Consider the following 20,868-nt stretch of genomic DNA (forward strand, 5'->3'; position numbering starts at 1 on the left):
TTCTATGAGTCTGTTTAATTATAATATGCACTATGATAAAAAACAATTTTAATTTATTTGTTGTTTTTTACTTTTTCACACATAAAAATATTTTTATAAATTGTTGTGTCTGTCTTTTCACCCCATTTGTAGTGTAAATGGAAAGTGCATGCAATCAAATCTTATAAAAGGAAGTTACATTAAGTACAAGAACATTAAGGGAGAAAATAATGAAATGCACAATAAAATAAAGGCAACCATGCAACTATAACATTAATTGTGTATATATACTCTTTGGTTTTATGTCATTTCAGAGAGTGTATTAGTTATGTACAGACTTGAAGGAAAACAGTAACATGCATGTATTGTTTCAGAAAAAGTACATATCCCTATAAAATAAATTCCCAATAAAATCAAAATATTTGCCATAAAATTAATTGTGGCGTCATTTACGGACAGCTTTAAGTTTTGTTTATGCTGTTGGAAATAAAACTATTTTTCAATTCAAATTCCAGGCCAGTAGATGGCGCGCTTGCAGAGCTTTTATTATCTCTCCGTTCCACCCTATCGAGGAAGAAGTGAAATCACGGACCATCATGGCTGCCGTAATGAGGCTTGTCAACAGAAGCTCTTTAAGTTCAGCCATGGGTCAGAAGTATGTGGCGTTTAGCTCAACAGCAAAGGTCAAAGCAGTGAGTTTTTTGTGTTTGAATGTTCGAGCAGGTTTAAGTGTGTACGTATAACTAGCAGCCTGGGCGGCGGTGCTGGTCAACCAGCTGTTAGCGTCCTCTACGGTTAAGCTAACAGTCGGTAAACTAGACAGCAGTTAGTTGGCCACTTGCTATTAACTCCGCTACTTTACACCTGTGTTATATACTGTTTGTGTTTGTGTGTGTTTGTGTAGGCTGGCTTAAGAGCAGGCCAAGCTCTTCCAGAGAAGGTGAAAATAGTGGAGGTGGGACCCAGAGATGGTCTTCAGAATGAAAAGGTAACATTATAAAAAAGTTTAATTTGATAAGACAACAGCTGTTGTAGCCAGAAAATATCTGTCTAACAATAACACTACGCATTGCTTTTTTTTTGAACAATCAGTGTACTAAGATAGAGCAGGTGCATAGCTTATTATCACTCATTTGTCTCAGTGTTTTTCAAGTGTTCCTCGTCTTGTTGCTTTACTTCTCCCACTCTCAGACTATGGTGCCAACAGAGACTAAAATAAATTTGATTGACATGTTGTCAGCGTCAGGGCTGCCAGTCATTGAGGCCACCAGCTTTGTATCTCCAAAATGGGTGCCACAGGTGAGTTTGTTCTCCCACTCAGAGCCATTCAAATGGAAAGGGATGACACACCCAATGAGGTACAGAAACCAAACTACTTTTTTTTTTTTTTAAAGCACTGATGGTTTCTGTCATCCTTGTCCAAATGTCAGATGGCAGACCAGGTGGAGGTGATGAAGGGGATTGATAGGAAACCTGGAGTGTCTTACCCGGTCCTCACCCCAAACCTCAAGGGTTTCCAGGCTGCTGTTAGTGTCAATCATACACCAACACTTTTTCCAAATAGCTACACAAATAGTGTATATCCAGCTTCTTATACTGTAGGTAATTTGTCTTAATGTGTCATCTAAAATGCATTTTCCTTTCTCTTGCTTACTACAGATAAAGGCAGGAGCTTCCGAGATAGCCATATTTGGTGCTGCATCTGAGCTATTCAGTAAGAAGAACATAAACTGCTCAGTGGACGAGAGTTTACAGCGCTTTGACGAGGTTATGAAAGCAGCTAAAGACGCTGGAATTCCAGTTAGAGGGTAGGTTCACTGTCTCATTGACTAATGTATAAATAATTGTAATTATAGTGTTTGATTTTTGCATGAATTTCCACTCTGTATCTTGTCACCGCAGGTATGTTTCGTGTGTTCTTGGATGTCCGTATGAAGGCAAGGTGGCACCTGAAAAAGTTGCACATGTGAGTTCTCACTTGATGCATGTTTACGTTGGTACAACGTAAGCACTGTGTCACTAATGGAACCAGCTCAAGGTTTGACTCTCTTGCAGGTAGCTAAGCGTCTGTACTCCATGGGCTGCTATGAGATCTCTCTGGGTGACACTATTGGAGTGGGGACTCCAGGTAGCATGACTAAAATGCTAGAGGCAGTGAGCAGAGAGGTGCCAGTTAATGCCTTGGCGGTGCACTGCCACGATACCTACGGCCAGGCCCTTGCTAACATCCTTGTGGCCTTACAGGTCAGACCTGGTTCTTATTTGAAAATATATTGTCCATGTAGGTTATCTTTTGTTGATGTTGTGTAAACTTCAGTCAGTTTCAAGGTTTAGATGTTCTGTGTTTTGCAGATGGGAATCAGCGTGGTTGACTCGTCAGTAGCTGGACTGGGTGGCTGTCCCTATGCCCAGGGGGCTTCTGGGAATGTTGCTACTGAAGATGTAGTATATATGCTGCATGGACTTGGGATTCAAACAGTAAGTTTGGGTTTCTCTTTAGCCTCCACTGTCTTTTGGCTATTTTTAGTAGAGATTAAAGATACTGCTCTTGCTTTTTTGTGCCCTACTTTTTTTTTTTTAATTCATATTCTTTAATTATTTTATGGTGAGGAAAAACTGATCTTACAGTAATTAAATGCTCCAGCTTTACAGAATGTTCCGGTCCACCCCATCATAAACTAGTTTGCAGTTCTAATTATTGTGTACGATGTCAGCTCGCTCAGCTTTGACCCTCTGACTTTCTGTCCTCATCTTAGGGAGTGGACCTCTCAAAGCTGATAGATGCTGGAGCTTTCATCTGTCGAACCCTCAACAGAAAGACCAACTCAAAAGTGGCGCAGGCCACCTGCAAGCTGTAGACAAAAGCCAAACCACAGGCTCTTTCGCAGACTATCCACTGCAGCACAACCATGCAACATGGAGCCATCATCCTCTGTATGTTCTATTCTCCCTATTCTCATTTTAGTTTGATTCATCCTGTCCCGGTATGAGGATATTACTTCAAGGTTTAGATGGTACTACTGACCCCTCCCTCTGCTTAGCATAAAATACCTGATTCACGACATGATAGCATAGTTGGAACAGTGCCTTATGTAAAGTCAGTCTAATCATACAGATCATACTTATCTAATTCCATGCCTTCACCAGTTTTTAAATAGTGTGCTTACGTTCCTTTCTGGGCGGTGGGTTTATAATAATGAAAGGAACCAGTCAAAATGTCCTAGCTATAGATAAACTCGCTGTTGATGTACGCAGTGATGACTTTCTTCAAATTAATTCTCTATATAGGGAGTCTACGGAAACTTATAAGTTCTTTTGAACTTGGGCATTGTACTGGCTTGTTAAAAAAATATTGATGTGCTGTGTATTTATTTTAAAATGCCCCTCTTCAAATCCAACATGTAAATATTCAACTAAATTGTGAGTTTTAAAAATAAATATAATTTCAAAATTAAAATGTGCTGCTGGTATTATTTAAAAAAAAAAAAAATTAAATGAACGGCAGTTTGATGAATCTACAGGCTCAACGGTGATTTTGCAGTTTGTTGCGAAATGATTCTTAGTGAAGAACTAGCTGTTTCTTTGCTGCACCTTGTTAAAACCTGACTGACAAGTCTGACAGGCAGACTGATATTCTTACCACAGCCCTCCGCAACACTTAGATGCAGATCATATCTTACAGAGACCGCAAAAGACCATTTCTTGATGAAAAATTCAGGTCCTTAAATAATAATGATCAGATGGTATCCTCGGAGAAAACGCGTTTGTCCCACATGCGTAAATAAAAACTAATATTCCAGAAATGAAATTAACATGAGGCATCACTTAGCTGCCCTCAGAAACAGAATCAATACATTTTATTAAATTTTGTAAAAATGTGTAAAAAAAGTGCATAAATTACATTTCCATCTGACGTCCACAGTTGATGATTAAGGACTCGCAAAAATATGTGATATAGTTCAATGCGCCATCTGTCCAACCTTTTTCCGCTTTTCTGCTGCAGCTCTACCAACACAGGATTAAACAGCAGCATTCCTTTCGCCTTATTTAAATCAACAGTGGTCTTGGATGAGGCAAGTTTGTGTACAAGCACGTCAAAACACACAGTCTATGTACAGCGGGTAGCTGTGCAGCATAAACCTGAGACCAAGCTTATGTCCACAGAGGCTTTAGATCGAGAAATATACCAATAATGTATACGTTTTGTTGTTCACCTGAAAAAAATAAATGTAGTATAATCATTTTTGTCTTGGCCAGTGTACACACCTTCAAGTACTACTCAGCCATTACCCTGATTTTGGAGTGTCCACACTCCAAAGCAGAAATGTTTACAATTTTTCAATGTCATCAGAACAATGCCCTGTGAAGATAAAGGAATTTCAGTTCAGTTAAATAAAATGAGATCACTAAAATAAATGAAAACAATTCAATGACACAGCACTGTATTCACTGGCAGATAGGGGGAATACCTCTGCCAGGAGTGTCCTGCTTCCTTGTTCATTTCTTTTCCCTCCCATGTCAAAACTCCAATCACAAGAAAGAGAGTAGAGTAACCTAACAGGAATGTTTTAAAATAAGTGAAGGGGTGAAGTTGAAAAGGCACACACAGACCTTTTATTGTATTAAAAAAAGAAAAACAGTTACTACCAAATCAATTTGGCTCTAGCTGACTTGTAAATATTGTGGATGTTGACTTGGAAACCTAAGTGATTGCCCTCACTAAAAAGAAAGAGTCTTAAATGTGGACACAAGGGGCCCACGGAATGATTCCAGTACTGATGACTCAACTTCCAGGGTCTGACTCATACAGATATTTGGCTCTGACTCGGTTTTCTGAGGATTGTCAATAGGTATTAGCTTAGGCACTGCTGATCTCTTGATTTCAGCCTGATCTTTGACTCACGAAATTGACAGATTGGGAGCAGAGGCTCGTATCTTCTCTTCAAGTTTGAGTCCAGACGGCCTGTGTGAAGACATGACTGCACTTCTAAAGGATGGAGGCTTTTCCTTTTGGCTCCGCGTTGGCATGGTGTCGATGCAGCTGTCAAAGGGCTCATCATTGTAGTCGTTTTGACGCACAGTGTTGGCACGATTGGGCCTTTTGATCTTGTTTGCGATTCGCACGATCCGCTTGGAGACAAGATAAATGATCTCGCAGATGTTCAGGACAATGCAAAGGGCCGACGCTCCGACCATGAAGTAGCTGAAGACCTTCTTCTCGGTGGGGTGGCCGATGTAGCAGTCTACCACGTTGGGGCAGGGTGACACACTGCACTTGACCAGCCTCGGCAGGTAGAAGCTGTTGTAGATGTGGTGGAGGATGTAGAGGAAGGCGACCTCGATGCCTGTCTTTACGAAGAGGCTGATCAGATAGGTCCACCACAAGCCCCCGTGTTTCTTGCCCGTGTTGTTGTACAGCTTGGTATTGTCTCCATACCTTGCTTTGTACTTGCGCTCGCGGTCATCACGGTAAGCCACGTGCATGACCACCATGAAGGACGGGCAGGTGACAAAGATGAGCTGCAGGGCCCACAGGCGGATATGGGAGATGGGAAAGTAGTGGTCGTAGCAGACGTTGGCGCAGCCAGGCTGCTTGGTGTTACAGTCAAAGTCCTTCTGCTCGTCACCCCACACCCGCTCCGCTGCCACCACGTAAACCATCACCCTGAACACAAACACCACAGACAACCAAATACGTCCGAACGCTGTGGAGTATTTGTTGACCCCACTGAGGAGGGCTTGGAAGGTCTTCCAGTCCATGTCCTTGACTGGCAGTCAAATACCTCTTCTCTGGAAATCCTCTCCTGCTGATAGTAGTTTATCTTCAAACCTGAAGGAAAGCAGAATGAACATATTTTAATTGGCAGCATGGAGTATTCTTCTTTCACTCTGTTGGTGGTGTCTCACTTAGCTAATCCAAGTGGCTTCAATCACGTATAAGCTTTCATTCTGAATTTTAAAAAATCAATTAGTATTCCAAAGCTGATTTAATGACAAAACATCTCCAACAGGCCTCATTTATCAACCCTACCAGAAATAACTACTGACAATTATAACACAGTTAGGAGTATAGGCCTCAAGCGTCCATGAAGGAAACAAGTTGGACCAACGTTATTAACATACTCGGAGCTTAGTAGTATGTATTACCTATTTCAGAAAGCAGTATGCCTACTTTACAACGTTTAGTTGCAAATATTGATTTATGAAACAAAGTAAATACGGTCAGCCTTCTGTATGTGTTCGTATAAAGTACATTTCAGCTTTTTACGCACAGAGTGAATGCGTTATTTAGGCTAGACATATTTTATTGACAGGGTTCTTTAGCGACATGAGGTTGTTCTACAACCATCGGAGATTATTTATCGTTTCATATACTGCTGTCTAAAAGAAAACTCATTTCCAGTTGGCTGAAACGCGAACTTCACGAAGCTGAACTCCTCTTGACACATCCAAAGGTAATTGTAGCGAGTTTTTTTGCACTTACCAAAATAAGTATTAATCCATTACTGGTTGAAAGACAGGCGTTTACATACATTTCCGAGGAATTCCTTGCTACTTTAATGTCTTTCTAGTCCCTAAACGCACATATTTGGTTCCCTTAGACAGGTAGAGAAGCGCAGTGTTGAGAAATGCGCCTGTGGGTGTGGTTAAAGAAGAAAGACTGGAGCTACCCTAGATGTCGGTCTCTCTCTCTCTCTCTCTCTCTCTCTCTCTCTCTCTCTCTCTCTCTCTCTCTCTCTCTCTCTCTCTCTCTCTCTCTCTCTCTCTCTCTCTCTGTTGCTCTTTTTTTCTCTCTCACTCATACCCAAGTGTTGTAGTAGCAAACCACATATTTTTTTGCATAACAGTTATCACAGAAACCATCTCCAGGGATATGAAGTAGGATTTGGATATAAGCCAACAAATGGACAGTTTGAAACCAGATAAACCAATCAGAGCCTTGTTGATTTCAGATGACACAGGGTCCATGTCTTCTCAGACAGGGTTAATGAGGCAAAGCGCCCTCTAAGGGGTCTTTGTGTGCTTATTAAAAGGTTTTGAGATTCATGTCCATTGTTTTTATTTTTTCAGAAAGGGCTGTCTCCCCGTCCCAACATGTTTGTTCTTTCATCTTTGTACAGGTACGGAGCAGACACACCCTATGGTGAATGCATTTTTTGTTGGTGTAGGATGTCTTTAGCCTCGTCTTGTCACACGTTTTCAAAAGTATGAGGAGTGTCTTTATGAGGAGGTTGGTCTTTGAAAAATGTCAGGGCTGGTGGAGAGGAGTGGGGAGATCACACCAGAGGGAATTTGTTGTCAAGCAGCCAAAAATAAATATACAATGTCCTTGTTCCTTTTCGTGCACTATTAATTAATTCCTTCTTGTTTAGGCCTTCCCTTTTAAGTTCTCCTACATTATATCATGAGCTTTTATCTTCACTTCACCATCCACCTGCTTTTATGACCAAACTTATTTTCTTAAACTTTACAGATCAGATTTACCAGACAACCATCTTTACTGTGTTTCTGTTCTGAAGGGAAACAGCCCATCCTTAGGAGTGTTTGGAGAAAAATGTAAGATCAAATATCAGCTTGTTTCGCTGTGCCAGAGCCTGCTCGTTCTTGCCTATATTCAAAGTTAGTGAATCCCATGTGTACATTACATAACTTGATAAAAGACTCCTGTATCACCAGTTTTAAGTCAAGTCAGAGGTATTTGTATTGCTCAATCAAATACAATGTCTCAATGGGCTTTTTTTTTCAGGCTCCCAATAGCAATTGCTCACAACTGAGCCCAATATTGTAAAAGGAAGATAAGTGAAAGAAAAAGAATTGCATTAAAACTAATTTATAAGCTGTGGTATTCAAGCTGTTGAAATGCCTATGCATACATTGCATATTAGGTAATCTGATAATTATGATGAAATGTCTTGTTTTCAACTTTGTTAAAATGTCTAAACATTATTTGGAAATCTGAGATGTGGACAGTAAATGTAGTTGTCTGGTACCCAGCCAGAACATGGGGTACTCATATTTTCATCAGTGTACAAATAATGAGCACTTTCTATGATAACAAAAAGGCAGAATTTGTCTAAGGCCAGGAGTGAATAGTATAACTATAAAGGGAATATTACAGTTCTGGCTTCTCTTAATTAAAAGTCTTGCAGCCATGAGAAAACTCTCAGAAAATTATCAACTCAAGTATTAAGTATGAACTACAGCTGTTCATCAAATGTTCGTCAATCGCTCATCTGGAGCATAAAGCTTGGGCATGTGAACACAACATCTGTACTTGCAGCATTTAATCAGAGCAGTTCAGCTGATAATAATTAAATGGTAGAGGGGTGAGAGGAAAGAACATTTGCTTTTTGGCTCCAGATGAACTGGTTGAGGCGGTCTGCCCAGACACGCCTGGGGGAATGCTCCCTGTGATGTAAGTCTCGACAAGACAAACCAACACAAACAGGAAAAACACATCACTTGACACAGGAAGGAAATGTACCAGCGGAGAGAAGGCTGGAACAAAAAGAGAAGGACTAGCCGACAAGATTTGGGAGGATCTCGTGAGTGGAGGGATTGTTGGCTCAGTTACAGAACCACCCAGGCTGGGCAAACAATAACAACAAAGAGAACTGGGAAGCTTGCTTATATTTTCAGAGCTCACTACACTTTATAATATTTGATGCAACACTTAAGAGCTTTAATTTAAGCACCACTGGCCCAGAAGAAAGAAACATTTCATCCGTACTGTGTACTTTGATATTACATGGATGGGTTGAAAGTTATGTTCTCTTGAGTCTCAACTCACCCACAAAAAGTTTCCTCCTTGTGGATCCAGATAGCCATCTGTGACATATCTGAATGGTACCCTAATACAGTAGAGATGAAAACTGACATTCTAGCAGCAGCAGTTTGTCTTTCCTTAAAAACAGTGCCCTAGTTACCATGATATTCCACAGGCCTCTTTTGTTACAAAGTTCATCGGAACTACTGTTTACTGAAATAGATGTTAATTGTTCCAATGAAATCTGTTAACAGTGAAGTGGAAAATACACTTCACTGTTTGACTTTTTAAGATGTCATTCCTAATTGCTCTGAGCAGCACAAGCTGTAATTATTCTATTAGGTGGCAGCACACGTTTTAGAGGCAGATATCTCAAAACCTCAGCAGAGCAAACTCAAAATATCTGACAGGCGCAATACCAGAAGGAGAAAGAAAATATGTTTCTACTCTCACTACATTACTTTTATAGCACATTGCCAAGCAAATACTGAAAATATCTGTTCAGTGGCTGCACGCACTGACAAATTCCTGCCCTGGGTGTGTCCACATCTGCAAGCTCAGACAGATCATTTGAACTGAAGAGAGCGAGACTCCTCCTCTGCCTTCCTTAACGTGCCAATCTACATAAACATTGGGGCACTGCTCCTAGCAACCGCGCAATATGTGTGCCATGGGGAGGGAGGGCTTTATAAGACGCATGGAAAAAGTTGAAGTACAAAAGTCAATGGACTGACACAAGTCCTGGATGGTTTACATTGTTCTTTAGTATATTTCCTATGCTAAGATATATTGTGTAACTGATACAGTACTTGTTGTGAATTGAATGCAGTACTGTGTATGGACCTCTCTACATTGTTTTTCTTCATCTTATGGGGGGAAAAAAACACATTTTCTAAACATAAAAATTCTTTAATGTAAAATATTAACACTTAAGACTGAAATATGCACATTGTAATATTATTGCCAGCTGTGTTTACAACACATCGCATTTTGACTTCATTGCTATCTACAGCCTGTGTAAAGGAAGCAGTTTAAACCGGTCAGAACATTAACACGCACAACAGCACAATCTTTCAGACATTTTTTTAAATTACATAAAGTACAGTATTCACAAAGAGTCATATGAATTGAAGGTAAAAGACGCAGTACAGCTTGAACTAAACATTTCCTGGGTTTGGCACTGAGTAGAAGGAAAACTTTACACAGAAAACCACGTGTTTGTAAAAATATGTCCGAACCATGGAGTGACTCATGTAATTGGTCTCAAGGCCAAATCTAAATTACACAGACTTGATTTTCTTTGCAAGGGCTGTAGAACCCCATCTGAAAAATCTCTCTGTGAATACTCTGACCCAAACCCACAACAGTGACCACATTCCAGATTAATGGCAGATCTGGTAATCTAGAATTTCACGTTATCTGAGGGTAGACACAAAAATAGTAAAGAACTACCTCCATTGTAGTTCTATGTCTGAAAACACACATTTCTGCTTTGAGGAAGTGCCTATAGAGAGAGGAAAAGCATTTCTTCCAAAGACAGTTTTTCAGTAAGTGTTTGTCTTTATTCCCAACGTCTCAAGATGTGACAAGGCTGTATGAAGGAGCAGGCGTTTCAAGGGTGGTTTTGCCAGGCACCTTTAGAGTGTCTGACTCCATCAGGTTGCTTCCACTGGACATCGTGTTGGTCATGGTGTGGCGAGGGTTATGTGACGAGATGACACATTCACTGCATTTTTTACCAACCAGGTAGACGATTTCGAAAATAGAGAGGAGAATGCAGACCAGGCTGGTGACCACCATGAAGATGGTGAAGATGCGTTTCTCAGTGGGCCGAGCGATGAAGCAGTCCACCTTGTTGGGACATGGCACCTGTTCACACTTGATGAGCGAAGGGAAGTCGTAGCCTTCGTAGATGTGGTACACGAGGTAGACGAAGATGGCGTCCACAGCTATTTTAAAGACTAAAGTGAGGACGTAGGTCCACCACAGGCCTCCGCGCTTCTTGGCCGTGTTCACATAGAGACGGTGACAATTCTCGCCATACTTAAGCCGATGTTTCCTTTCCCTGTCGTCCCTGTAGGCTACATGCATCACCACCAGCAGAGAGGGGCAAGTGACAAAGATGAGCTGCAGGGCCCACAGCCGGACATGGGAGACGGGGAAGAAGTGGTCATAGCAGACATTATGGCACCCTGGTTGAGCCGTGTTGCATTTGAAGTCTTTCTGTTCGTCACCCCATACCTTCTCTGCTGCCACCACGAACACCATGACCCTGAAGAGGAACACAATAGAGAGCCACACTCGGCCAAAAGCTGTGGAGTACTTGTTCACCCCACTGAGGAGGCTCTGGAGGAATGCCCAGTTCATGACAAGGTTTGTCCACAGGCTGTCTTCTCTTCCTGCTGATGGAAGACAGGGGAGGTTTTTTTCAGCTGAAACGGCACAGACACAACTCAGTTATCTAACAGCCAGAGACAAAAACAAAAAAGTCATATTGCAGATATAGAAAAAACAACCCGAGGTGGAACTGGGTTATTAACAGATACAGGCACGTGTTTATCTTGAACGTAAATTATGTTTTTTTTTTTAAAAGACCCCAAGCTCCCTAAAACTTTTATTTAACAAGATACTTTATTAGTATCCTAGTAGAAACCTTTTAATTCGTCGCTCTACTGAGACACAGTCCGAGAACTCGTATTCAATCAGCCATTCACTTCCCAACGACTACGGTGATCTCTGTCAAGTTTGTACATTCCATGCGCAATTGCGCGTATCCGAAATATACACGTCTAAAACCTACTAAATCCGCGGAATCCAAACAAGTTTGTGTTATTATTCAGTACTTTATATAACGATTAGTGTTACTTACAGTGTAAACGCAGCTGTTGCAGTTCAGTGTCTGAGCGGGTTCTGGATTAACCCCACCGATGAGAACCGCAGTAGATTTCTCAACAGAGAGCGGAGGGGGTGGAGTTGTTGGCCTGCCATGTCTTCTCTCCGCTCAACCTGCTCAGGTGTGGCAGCTCAACGGCACTAAATAGTCGTTTGTCCGATTTAACGTTTAGTATTACAGTGGTTTAATGTCTTAACCTGTTAATTAATGGTCTTTTATCACTTTTTGTAAAGTGACCGGACATGTTTTTTATGATTTAAATTATAATTCTTTCTCATTTCTGTGCCATTAATAGACCTATTTCAGCTTGCTTGATTGTTTGGTGTTCCAATTTGACACAAACTCAGATTTTTTTTTAACAATGTCTGAGCATGTTACTAAAAAAGTTCAAAATAATTAAGAAAATATGTGCAATAAGGTAGTTCTGCAGCTATAAAAGGGATTAGCCTACAATCCGCTGAACAATTTGATATTTATTTGTACAAATATTACAGACATCAAGCAATGGTTTCTTTATAAAACAAAAACAAGTTTATTGAAATATTTACATCGCAGATGATGTGGGCTCAAAGTACAAAAGACCATGAACACACTCCGACATTCACTGCCTCCATAGACACATATGATACATACACATCCAAGCACACAATTCTTTTACGTTCAAACATATTCTCCACAGTCAGAGATGATGACTTTCTGCTTGGGCTTGCCGTCTTTATTTCCCTGAGCCTGCAGAAAGAAAACATTTAAAAGATACAGCAATTACTTTTAATGCAGCATGATTGTTTTAAACTTTTACTATAATATGAGAAATTAATATCAAAATAACATTAGGCCAAGATAGATGTTTGAGTTCCACGTTTATGGGTACAACTACAATCTAGAAAACATGAACAGTCTGATCACCAATATTAACTTGCTATTTTTGAAACTTAAATCACAATTAACTTTACATTATCCCTAAAAATAAATAATAGCATTTGGTAAACCAGCAGATTCCAGTGCCAATTTTCAACTGTGTGCTAATTTGGGTTTCTGCTGTGTGAAGAAAAATGAGAAGGAAATAGTGATGTATATAGTTAAATGACCAAAGCGGGTAATAACTGGGGTTTGTTATGAGAGTGATTTTACACTTTTATAATTACCCTTTATTGTATTGTGAAATTGAAGGCTGCAACAGTAGTACAGGCCAAAAGTTTGGACACACTTTCTCATTCAATGAATTTTCTTTATTTTCATGACTATTTACATTGTAGATCGTCACTGAAGGCATCACAACTATGAATGAACACATGTGGAATTATGTGTATAACAAAAAAGTGTGAAATAACTGAAAAAAATGTCTTATATTCTAGTTTCTTCAAAGTAGCCATCCTTTGCTTTTTTGATAGTGCTGCAAACCCTTGCTGTTCTCTCAATGAGCTTCATGGGGTAGTCACCTAAAATGGTTTTGACTTCACAGGTGTCAGGTTTAATTGGTGGAATACCTTGCCTTATTAATGGGTTTGGGCCCTCAATTGTGTTGTGCAGAAGTCAGGTTGATACACAGCCGACATCCCTATTGGACAACTGTTAGAATTCATTTTATGGCAAGAACCAATCAGCTAAGTAAAAAGCAAAAACCATCAGGCTCACATTAAGGACCGCCCCAGGAAAGGAAAAGTCACCTTCTGCTGAAGAGGTGACTTCTCACAGTCAAATCTTCGCAGGTGTAAAACTCCAGTTCAGATCAAAGATTTGCAACAAGAGTTGAAACCTGAGAAATACGTTGTCAGAAAAACGTTCTGAAACCTTCCAGTTTACACCAATAAGACAAGATGGTGTATTATCTTCATAGGAACAACTTTTTGTACTTCTGCTCTAACTTCTGACTTTTTTACAGCTGGATATATAATTTGTGGATAACATTAGTGATGGTGAGATGCTTGCTATAGTTGCATTTCTAGTGAAGAAATGGCAAAACGTTTTACGGTCATCGGGGTCTCAGTCAACCATTTTATCCCTTACCTCCATTGCACGGAGCACATCCATCCCCTCCACCAGATCTCCAAACACCACATGTTTGCCATCCAGCCAGTCTGTTTTGTCATTAGTGATGAAGAACTGAGAGCCATTAGTGTTTGGCCCGGAGTTGGCCATGGAGAGCTGCCCTGAGAACACGAGAGAGAAGGTTTGGCCAGTTATCCATGGGAACTGCTAGTAAACGTAAACCATGATGCTCATTTACCTAGAGACCACAAACACACACACTCCATGAGCTCCTTGCAAAATTCCTCACCTGGCGCGGTGTGCTTGAGGACAAAGTTTTCATCATCAAACTTCCGACCGTAGATGGATTTGCCACCAGTGCCATTGTGGTTGGTGAAGTCACCTCCTTGGCACATAAACTGAGGGATAATGCGATGAAAGCTGCTGCCCTTAAAGCCAAATCCTTTCTCATGTGTGCACAGGCAGCGGAAATTCTCTATAGAGGATGTAAGAAAGATGTTGGTGTTACTATATGCCAACTGAATGTTTTTTTTTTTAAAGGGGAATATATAATTAAGCACTTGGGGTTTTGTTTTACCCCTGTATAATTAATTTTATTGTCAATTATGTATGCAAGCCACCAAAACATTGTGCAGCTACAGTATGTATTTTTGACAAAGATGTGATGGGGAAAGCCCTACAGCACACACACCTGCTGTCATGGGAACAATGTCAGCCCGAAGGAGGAAGCGTAGTCTCCCTGCTGCCTTGTTTCCAATCTTGATGTCCATGTAGACCTGAGGATTAACTCTTCCCTTTTTAGTCGGGGGCTCAGCCTGCAAAAACACGTCATAATTTGACTCTTAAACTATGTCAAGACAGTAACCAGAGTCACCAACGCACTTCAGAGAGAAAGCCATCTCACCTCCTCTGTTGCGGTGTTGGTTGTCTCTCCAGCCGCTGCTTCCCCCTCAGCCTCCTCAGTGGTCTTTCCTGAAAACTTCTTCAGCCAGTCATCGTCCGACCACACTGACAGAAAAGCAGAGTTTATATCCAAACAGAGGCTTTAAACAACTGTTTAGGCAAAGGCTTCTATAAAAAGGTTTTTAATCAATCACCTGGACGAGAAGAACCTTCCTTGATTCTCATGGGCTTGGCGGTGTTGACTCGGATTGTCCGTCCAAAAAGCTCAGACTCATTCTAGCAGGAAAAGAGAACAAAAACATAAATATCAAAACCCTAAACTCTTTTTTTGTGGGTAAACTCACAACAGCTAGTTCTCAGATAAAGGAATATAACTTCACTGACATTAATGTGGAGCAATGTGATCCACTTACCATGTTGTCAATAGCTGCTGCAGCATCCTACAGAAGACAAAGGCCATAAAGATTATGAGCACAGAAACATTTACCATCAAAATCCCAACTATGTGCCAATTACCATCCATGTTTACACTGAATTCACTAATCATGCTACCATAGACCTTTTCTAAATAAGACCACATTGCAATGAAACTGTGTGTAAAGGATGCCAATAAATGTATTCAATTCCCAGTCACATGCTAGAGAACAGCCATATTAATAACTTTAAATCAACTCTCTTACACATCAAAAACAATAGCTCGTGTTGGTATCATGGTACCCAATAAGTGCAATTTCATGTTTTATGGCTGTACATAAAAGTGGATCACATCAGCAAGCAAATGGAGAACAGTGTCAGTGTGTTGCAAAATTAAGGGATGTTCAACATCTCTCAATAATGCAACTACACGCTTCTCTGCCCTGCTTAATGATCCTGTACCTGTTATTGTCAACGTTTTTTGTCAATGTTTTTTCATTGCCGAATCCTTGAAGTCCATGCTGTAGACCTGTGCTACAGCCTTCTTGCTTCTATCTGTGCTTGTGTTTGGTCCCTTTTGTCTCGTGCCGATCTCCCTGTCAATGCCTTGTTTTTGTGTGTGTTCAGTATGTGTAGTGTACTTTTTTGTATATTGTCATCTAGACCAATATTTTGCACCTTTGCTTATTGGTTTGTTTAAATAAATAAAAAATGTTAATGTTGTTAAAATAATGCAACTACACCCTGAATTAGGCTCACTCAGAATATAACATTCATGTTAATTAAATTGAAATATTAATGCATTAAGATTCCCATACAGGCTATTGCCTTATTGGGTTCATATCACAATATTGCATTTTTTAGTGTGTATTTCAGCACTGTCTGTAACCAGTACATACCTCTCCCAATTCAAACTCAATAAACGCAAATCCTCTGTGCTTTTCTGAAAACAGAAATAAAACATTAATACAGCTTAATACTTATCATACTCACAGTGATGTTGCTATATCAGTTAATAGCAAACTTCAGGTCTTACCTGTTTCATAGTCTAACGGTATCTGGATGTCAGTGATGTCTCCAAACGGAATAAAAGCTGCATGTAACACCTTCTCGTCCACCTCCTCTGCCAGGCCACCTGACAGAAACACACCGTACTGAGACTGAGCTTATGGACAAAAGGTTATTGACATGTTGCTTAATATTAAAATTTGACCATGAAGAACTATTTGTTTGTAACGATATATAGAGGAGAGGATAACGGAGCAAGGTTACGTGCTACGTTCAAGACACAATAAGAACCACTGGAGTCCTGAGTTCCTGAGGATAAAGGATTGTTTTATGAATTTATTCCATGTATTCAGAGTTCATCTTACACGACGGACTTTACTTATAGCGTCTGGAAAACTGAGCAACGTTTCAAAAAAGCGAAGTTTGTTGAGGTGACGCTTTCGTGTGGTACCGGCTTTTACATAAGATGTGCACGTTATACATATGTAGTTATAAGTAGTTAGTGACTAATTTAATTATTTATAAAGTAAAGTCCTTAAAACGCTAACTATATATACTGAAACAATATATCTTCAATGTATTTTTTAAATTAAAAGTAGCATACTTACCAACATACAGCACTCGTTTGTTTGCCGCCATGTTGGATTTAACCCTTCAACTTTGACCCCCTCAGCTTGTCATTGGTGCAGTGAGGCTAAAGTCCGCCTCCCAACCACATTCCCTCTAGCGACACCTGTTGGAGGAAACTGTAATCACTTTAATGTCACGTTTATAATATGATATTGAAACGTTTAACACAGTTTTTTCTGCGTGCGTTTATGGTAGGTGTGTATTGTGACTTTTTGTTTGGAGTTGCATGTTCTTCCAGACTTTCTTTGACATACATTTGTCATATACTATGACTTACTTTATTGCTTTTTATTACTTTTTTATCACTTTTTTCGACATGCTATAAATAGCCTACTGTGACTTTTTCATCACTTTTTTCGGCATACCATACTACGACTTTTTGTGACTTTTTATTTACTCTTCTTTTTTCGACATTCTACACTGTGACTTATTTCAACATACTGTAGTATTACGTTTTTCAAAATAATATGACTTTTTTATCACTTTATTCGACATATTGTACTATGACTGTTTAATCACTTTTTTTAACATACAATACTTTGACTTATTTGTCATATTATAATATGACTTTTTTATCACTTTTTTGACATTCTCACTTTTTTATTACTTTTTTCAACATACTGTACTATTGCTTTTGTCGACATGCTATACTATCACTTTTTTGTCACTTTTTTAACATACTGTACTATTACTTTTTTATCGATTTTTTTTTTATTTTATTTTTTTTTCATACTATTGTATGACATTTTTTCCACTTTTCCCGACAAACTATACTATGATTTTTTTCATGATTGTTTTCAGCATACTATTCCATTTCTTTTTTGACATGCTTTTTGACATAATATATATATATTTTGACACACTACACTATGACTTTTTTATCACTTTTTTCAACATAAGACTTTCATTGATTATTTTTTACATATAATACAATTTCCCCACTTTTTTTTATTACTATATTATGACTTTCTTTATCACTTTTTTCAACATACTACACTACGACCTGTTGACATGCTATACTATGACCTTTTTTCTAAATGCTATACGATGACTTCTTTCTGTTTTTTCAACACACTACACTAAGAGTGGATAAGCATTTTTTTTGCATTCAATACTTTGACTTATTTGTCATACTATGCTATGACGTTTTTATGATTTTTTTGACATTCTCACATTTTTATTACCTTTTTCAACATACTGTACTAATACCTTTTTTGATATGCTATACTTTGACTTAGGTTATCAACATTCACATCAAAGAGCAAGAGCTGAAATGCAAGATTAATGTGTGTACCATGAAAAATAACCTAATGTTAGTCCTGAATTAATAAAAAATCTGTCTAAATCCAAATTTGTTATAGAATTACCATTTTGAAGTCTGAACGTGCCAGAATTGATTTCAGCATCCTCTAAAACCTCTTAAACCACTCCAATATTGTAGAAACTGATTGCACAGTGCAAAATCTATTGTTGATCTGGCCAATTCTGCTAGTTATGCTAATTTTGCTATTTACATAAATTGTTCAACATATGAAAATTAGCATCCGTCATTTTCTGTATGCTGGGGGCCCATACTTCCCATTTCTGCAATAAAACTTTTGTGTACTCATTTTTTTTGTGTACTCAATATTTCCGGGTTTACAATGGGGCTCTATGGGCTGGCTAATAGACTTTTTGTAAAGAAGAATGGGCGAAAATACCTCAAACAAGAATTGAAAGACTCTTGGCTGGCTACAAGAAGCGTTTCCAAGCTGTGATACTTGCCAAAAAGAGCAGTACAAGGTTTCAACTCAGCTGGGTGCCCAAACTTTTGTAGACGCCATTTTCTTGTTTACTGTTATTTTTAAAGTGTAAATGATGGAAATAAAATCTAACTCTTTCTGACATATTATAAGAATGTCTAATTTGTCATTTGATGCCTTTTGGAGATTTTTCCATCTTTTCTTGGCTTCTTTATGCACATAAATACAAATGTTTACCTGTGGTGCCCAAACTTTAGAGCCCCACTGTATTTTTTTTTGACATACACATATACTACGACTTTTTTTTTACTTCTTTGACATACTATACTATGACTTTTTTGACATGCTGTACAATGACTTTTTATCACCTTTTTCGTCATACTATACTATGACTTTTCCACAAACTACACTACGACTGTTTTATCACCTTTTTTTTTTTACACACAATACTTTTACTTTTTCGACATTACACTTGAGAGCTTTTCTCTCCTCTCTCTTTCCATCTGTGTGCATCCTTGTACTAGAAATGCTTGTTACTAACTTTAACAAATTATTAACATTTATTCCCCGGAATCCTTATGTCTTTTTCCACCCAGCATGTTTCCTTGGATTGGAATCATGGTTGCAGCTATCCCGATGTTCCCGCTGCGCGCCCTGCCATGCTCTGTTACACCCTGCTACACTCGGCAGTGGCCTGCTACGTTCTGCTGCGTCATTTCCTCGCAACTAAATGCATGCTCTTGGGGGAATTACAGGAATTGTTTAGTCTTTGCAAATTATATTGTGTTCTAGACCTACTCTATCTGTAAAGTGTCCTGAGAGAACTCTTGTTATGATTTCATACAATAAATAAAATTGAATTTAATTGAATTGAAGAGTATGATTGGATGACAGAAGGTTGAGTATTCAAATCCTCAGTGTTTTGGTAAGTTTTAAGGTGCAGCATACTAAGTGAAAGAGACAACATTGCCAAAATAAAAGTTTTCTGTCATGTGGGATAGCTTAGAGTGTATTAAGAGTATTATTGGAAGACAGAAGATTGAGTGATCAAATTGTATGTGTGTTGAAGACCAAAATATACTAAGTGAAAGAGACAAATAGGTCAAAAACAAACTTTCACTTTGGTCAGATAGCTTAGAGGGATGAGAGAACGATTGGAAAACTGAAGACTGAAGATTGAGTGAGCAAATATTGTGAGTTTCATTACGTTTTCAGCCCAAAATGCTTAATTTAAGAGACAAATGTGATAAAAACAATAACTTGTGTGTTAAGTTACGTAGTTTAGGGTGGTAAACTAATGCTTACAAGACTAGAGGTTGAGTATTTGAGTCTTATGGAGCGAGTAGTTTCAAGATCTACTTTACAGGAACAAAGATAGAAGTTTTGTTCCTGTCAATCTCTTTCCTAACTAGTTCTTTAGATGGGATAAATGCACTTTGCGACATGCTTTAAATACTTTGTAATCACTTTTTTTTTACATTCTATATAACATTTTTCTCACTTTTTTTCAACATAATATACAATGACTTTTTATCACTTTTTTGATACAAGTTTTCCGCTTCCACATACTTAGTGTGAAAAAAAAAATGTGAAAAAAACATGAGCTTTTGTGTCATGTTAGGTTGCTTAGGTTGATAAGAGTATGATTAAAAGCTGAAGGAGTCTTGAGTGGTCTTCAGTGTTTTGAGGTGCAATATACTAAGTGAAAGAGACAAATATGCCAAAAACAAGATTGGATAGCTTAGAGTGATAAGAGCATAATTGCAAGTCTTGGAAATCTTATATGTTTCAGCAAGTTTTGAGGCCCAATGTATGCTAAGTGAAAGAGATAAATAGGTCAAAATAAAATTTGCAGTCAGGTGAGATAGCTTAGAGTGATAAGAGAAGGATTGGAAGGTTGAGTGATCAAATTTTGTGAGTTTCGACAAATCTGACAAAAACATGAAATTGTCTGTCAGCTAGAATAGCTTTGAGTGCTCAATGATTAGAAGATAGAAAGTTGAGTGTTCAAATGTCATGATGTATAGTTTCAATTTTAATGAAGAGGAAAGTTTTGTCCCTGTCAAAATCTTTCCCAAACTGTTCTTTGGATGCGATAAATGCTCTTTGCTACATACAATACAGATTTTTAATCACTTTTTTCAGCATACTATATATACTATGTAATTTTTCCCACTTATTTTCTGAGATACTACACTATTGCTTTTCATCACTTTTATCGAACAATCTATACTATGACGTTTTAAAAAAGCAATTTCAACTTACTATACTATGACTTTTTATCACTTTTTTCGACATACTATGCAATGAGTTTGTTATATTTTCTGACATGGTTTACTATGATTTTTCATAACTTTTTCCGTCGTACCATTCTACAACTTATTTTAATCCCTTTTTCGACTTACTATACTAGACTTTTTTTTAAATCTTTTGTGATATGCTACACTATGACTTTTTTATCACTTTTTTCAACATACCATGCTGTGACTTTTTTTGACTTGCTATCCTATGACTTTTTCATCACGATTGTCAAAATACAAGAC

At 38.6% G+C, this 20,868-nt stretch overlaps 4 protein-coding genes across 8 annotated transcripts; 1 reads left to right on the forward strand and 3 right to left on the reverse strand.

The window, feature by feature from the left end:
• The first annotated feature begins 505 nt into the window (after window positions 1–505).
• hmgcl (3-hydroxy-3-methylglutaryl-CoA lyase) lies at window positions 506–3,450 on the forward strand. Of its 2 annotated transcripts, none has more exons than XM_034858082.1 (9): window positions 506–671; window positions 884–967; window positions 1,171–1,278; window positions 1,410–1,505; window positions 1,639–1,787; window positions 1,882–1,945; window positions 2,035–2,223; window positions 2,332–2,457; window positions 2,736–3,436. In XM_034858082.1, exons 1-9 carry the CDS (start codon window positions 576–578, stop codon window positions 2,835–2,837), a joined length of 1,014 nt encoding a protein of 337 aa, XP_034713973.1. In that variant the 5' UTR covers window positions 506–575; the 3' UTR covers window positions 2,838–3,436. The 2 variants fall into 2 exon arrangements, with proteins under 2 accessions (XP_034713973.1, XP_034713974.1); XM_034858083.1 differs by having other exon boundaries at window positions 532–662; window positions 2,736–3,450.
• An 807-nt stretch (window positions 3,451–4,257) lies between these two features.
• On the reverse strand, window positions 4,258–6,688 carry cx35.4 (connexin 35.4). Its single transcript, XM_034858084.1, has 2 exons — window positions 6,464–6,688; window positions 4,258–5,809 (listed from the first exon to the last, which is right to left on the reverse strand). The coding sequence occupies exon 2, from the start codon at window positions 5,737–5,739 to the stop codon at window positions 4,879–4,881; it is 861 nt and encodes a 286-aa protein (XP_034713975.1). The 5' UTR covers window positions 5,740–5,809; window positions 6,464–6,688; the 3' UTR covers window positions 4,258–4,878.
• A 2,957-nt stretch (window positions 6,689–9,645) lies between these two features.
• Window positions 9,646–11,787, reverse strand: LOC117935702 (gap junction beta-4 protein-like). Of its 4 annotated transcripts, none has more exons than XM_034858087.1 (2): window positions 11,616–11,787; window positions 9,646–11,148 (listed from the first exon to the last, which is right to left on the reverse strand). In XM_034858087.1, the coding sequence occupies exon 2, from the start codon at window positions 11,111–11,113 to the stop codon at window positions 10,322–10,324; it is 792 nt and encodes a 263-aa protein (XP_034713978.1). In that variant the 5' UTR covers window positions 11,114–11,148; window positions 11,616–11,787; the 3' UTR covers window positions 9,646–10,321. The 4 variants fall into 4 exon arrangements, with proteins under 4 accessions (XP_034713978.1, XP_034713979.1, XP_034713977.1 ...); XM_034858088.1 differs by having other exon boundaries at window positions 9,646–11,145; window positions 11,616–11,761; XM_034858086.1 differs by having other exon boundaries at window positions 9,646–11,178; window positions 11,616–11,761.
• A 360-nt stretch (window positions 11,788–12,147) lies between these two features.
• Window positions 12,148–16,661, reverse strand: ppie (peptidylprolyl isomerase E (cyclophilin E)). Its single transcript, XM_034859016.1, has 10 exons — window positions 16,562–16,661; window positions 15,982–16,080; window positions 15,845–15,888; window positions 14,945–14,971; window positions 14,726–14,807; window positions 14,533–14,636; window positions 14,320–14,443; window positions 13,918–14,103; window positions 13,647–13,789; window positions 12,148–12,368 (listed from the first exon to the last, which is right to left on the reverse strand). The coding sequence occupies exons 1-10, from the start codon at window positions 16,590–16,592 to the stop codon at window positions 12,300–12,302; spliced, it is 909 nt and encodes a 302-aa protein (XP_034714907.1). The 5' UTR covers window positions 16,593–16,661; the 3' UTR covers window positions 12,148–12,299.
• Between the last annotated feature and the right edge of the window lie 4,207 nt (window positions 16,662–20,868).

Source organism: Etheostoma cragini, chromosome 20 (genome assembly GCF_013103735.1).
Source record: "Etheostoma cragini isolate CJK2018 chromosome 20, CSU_Ecrag_1.0, whole genome shotgun sequence".
NCBI lineage: Eukaryota > Metazoa > Chordata > Actinopteri > Perciformes > Percidae > Etheostoma > Etheostoma cragini.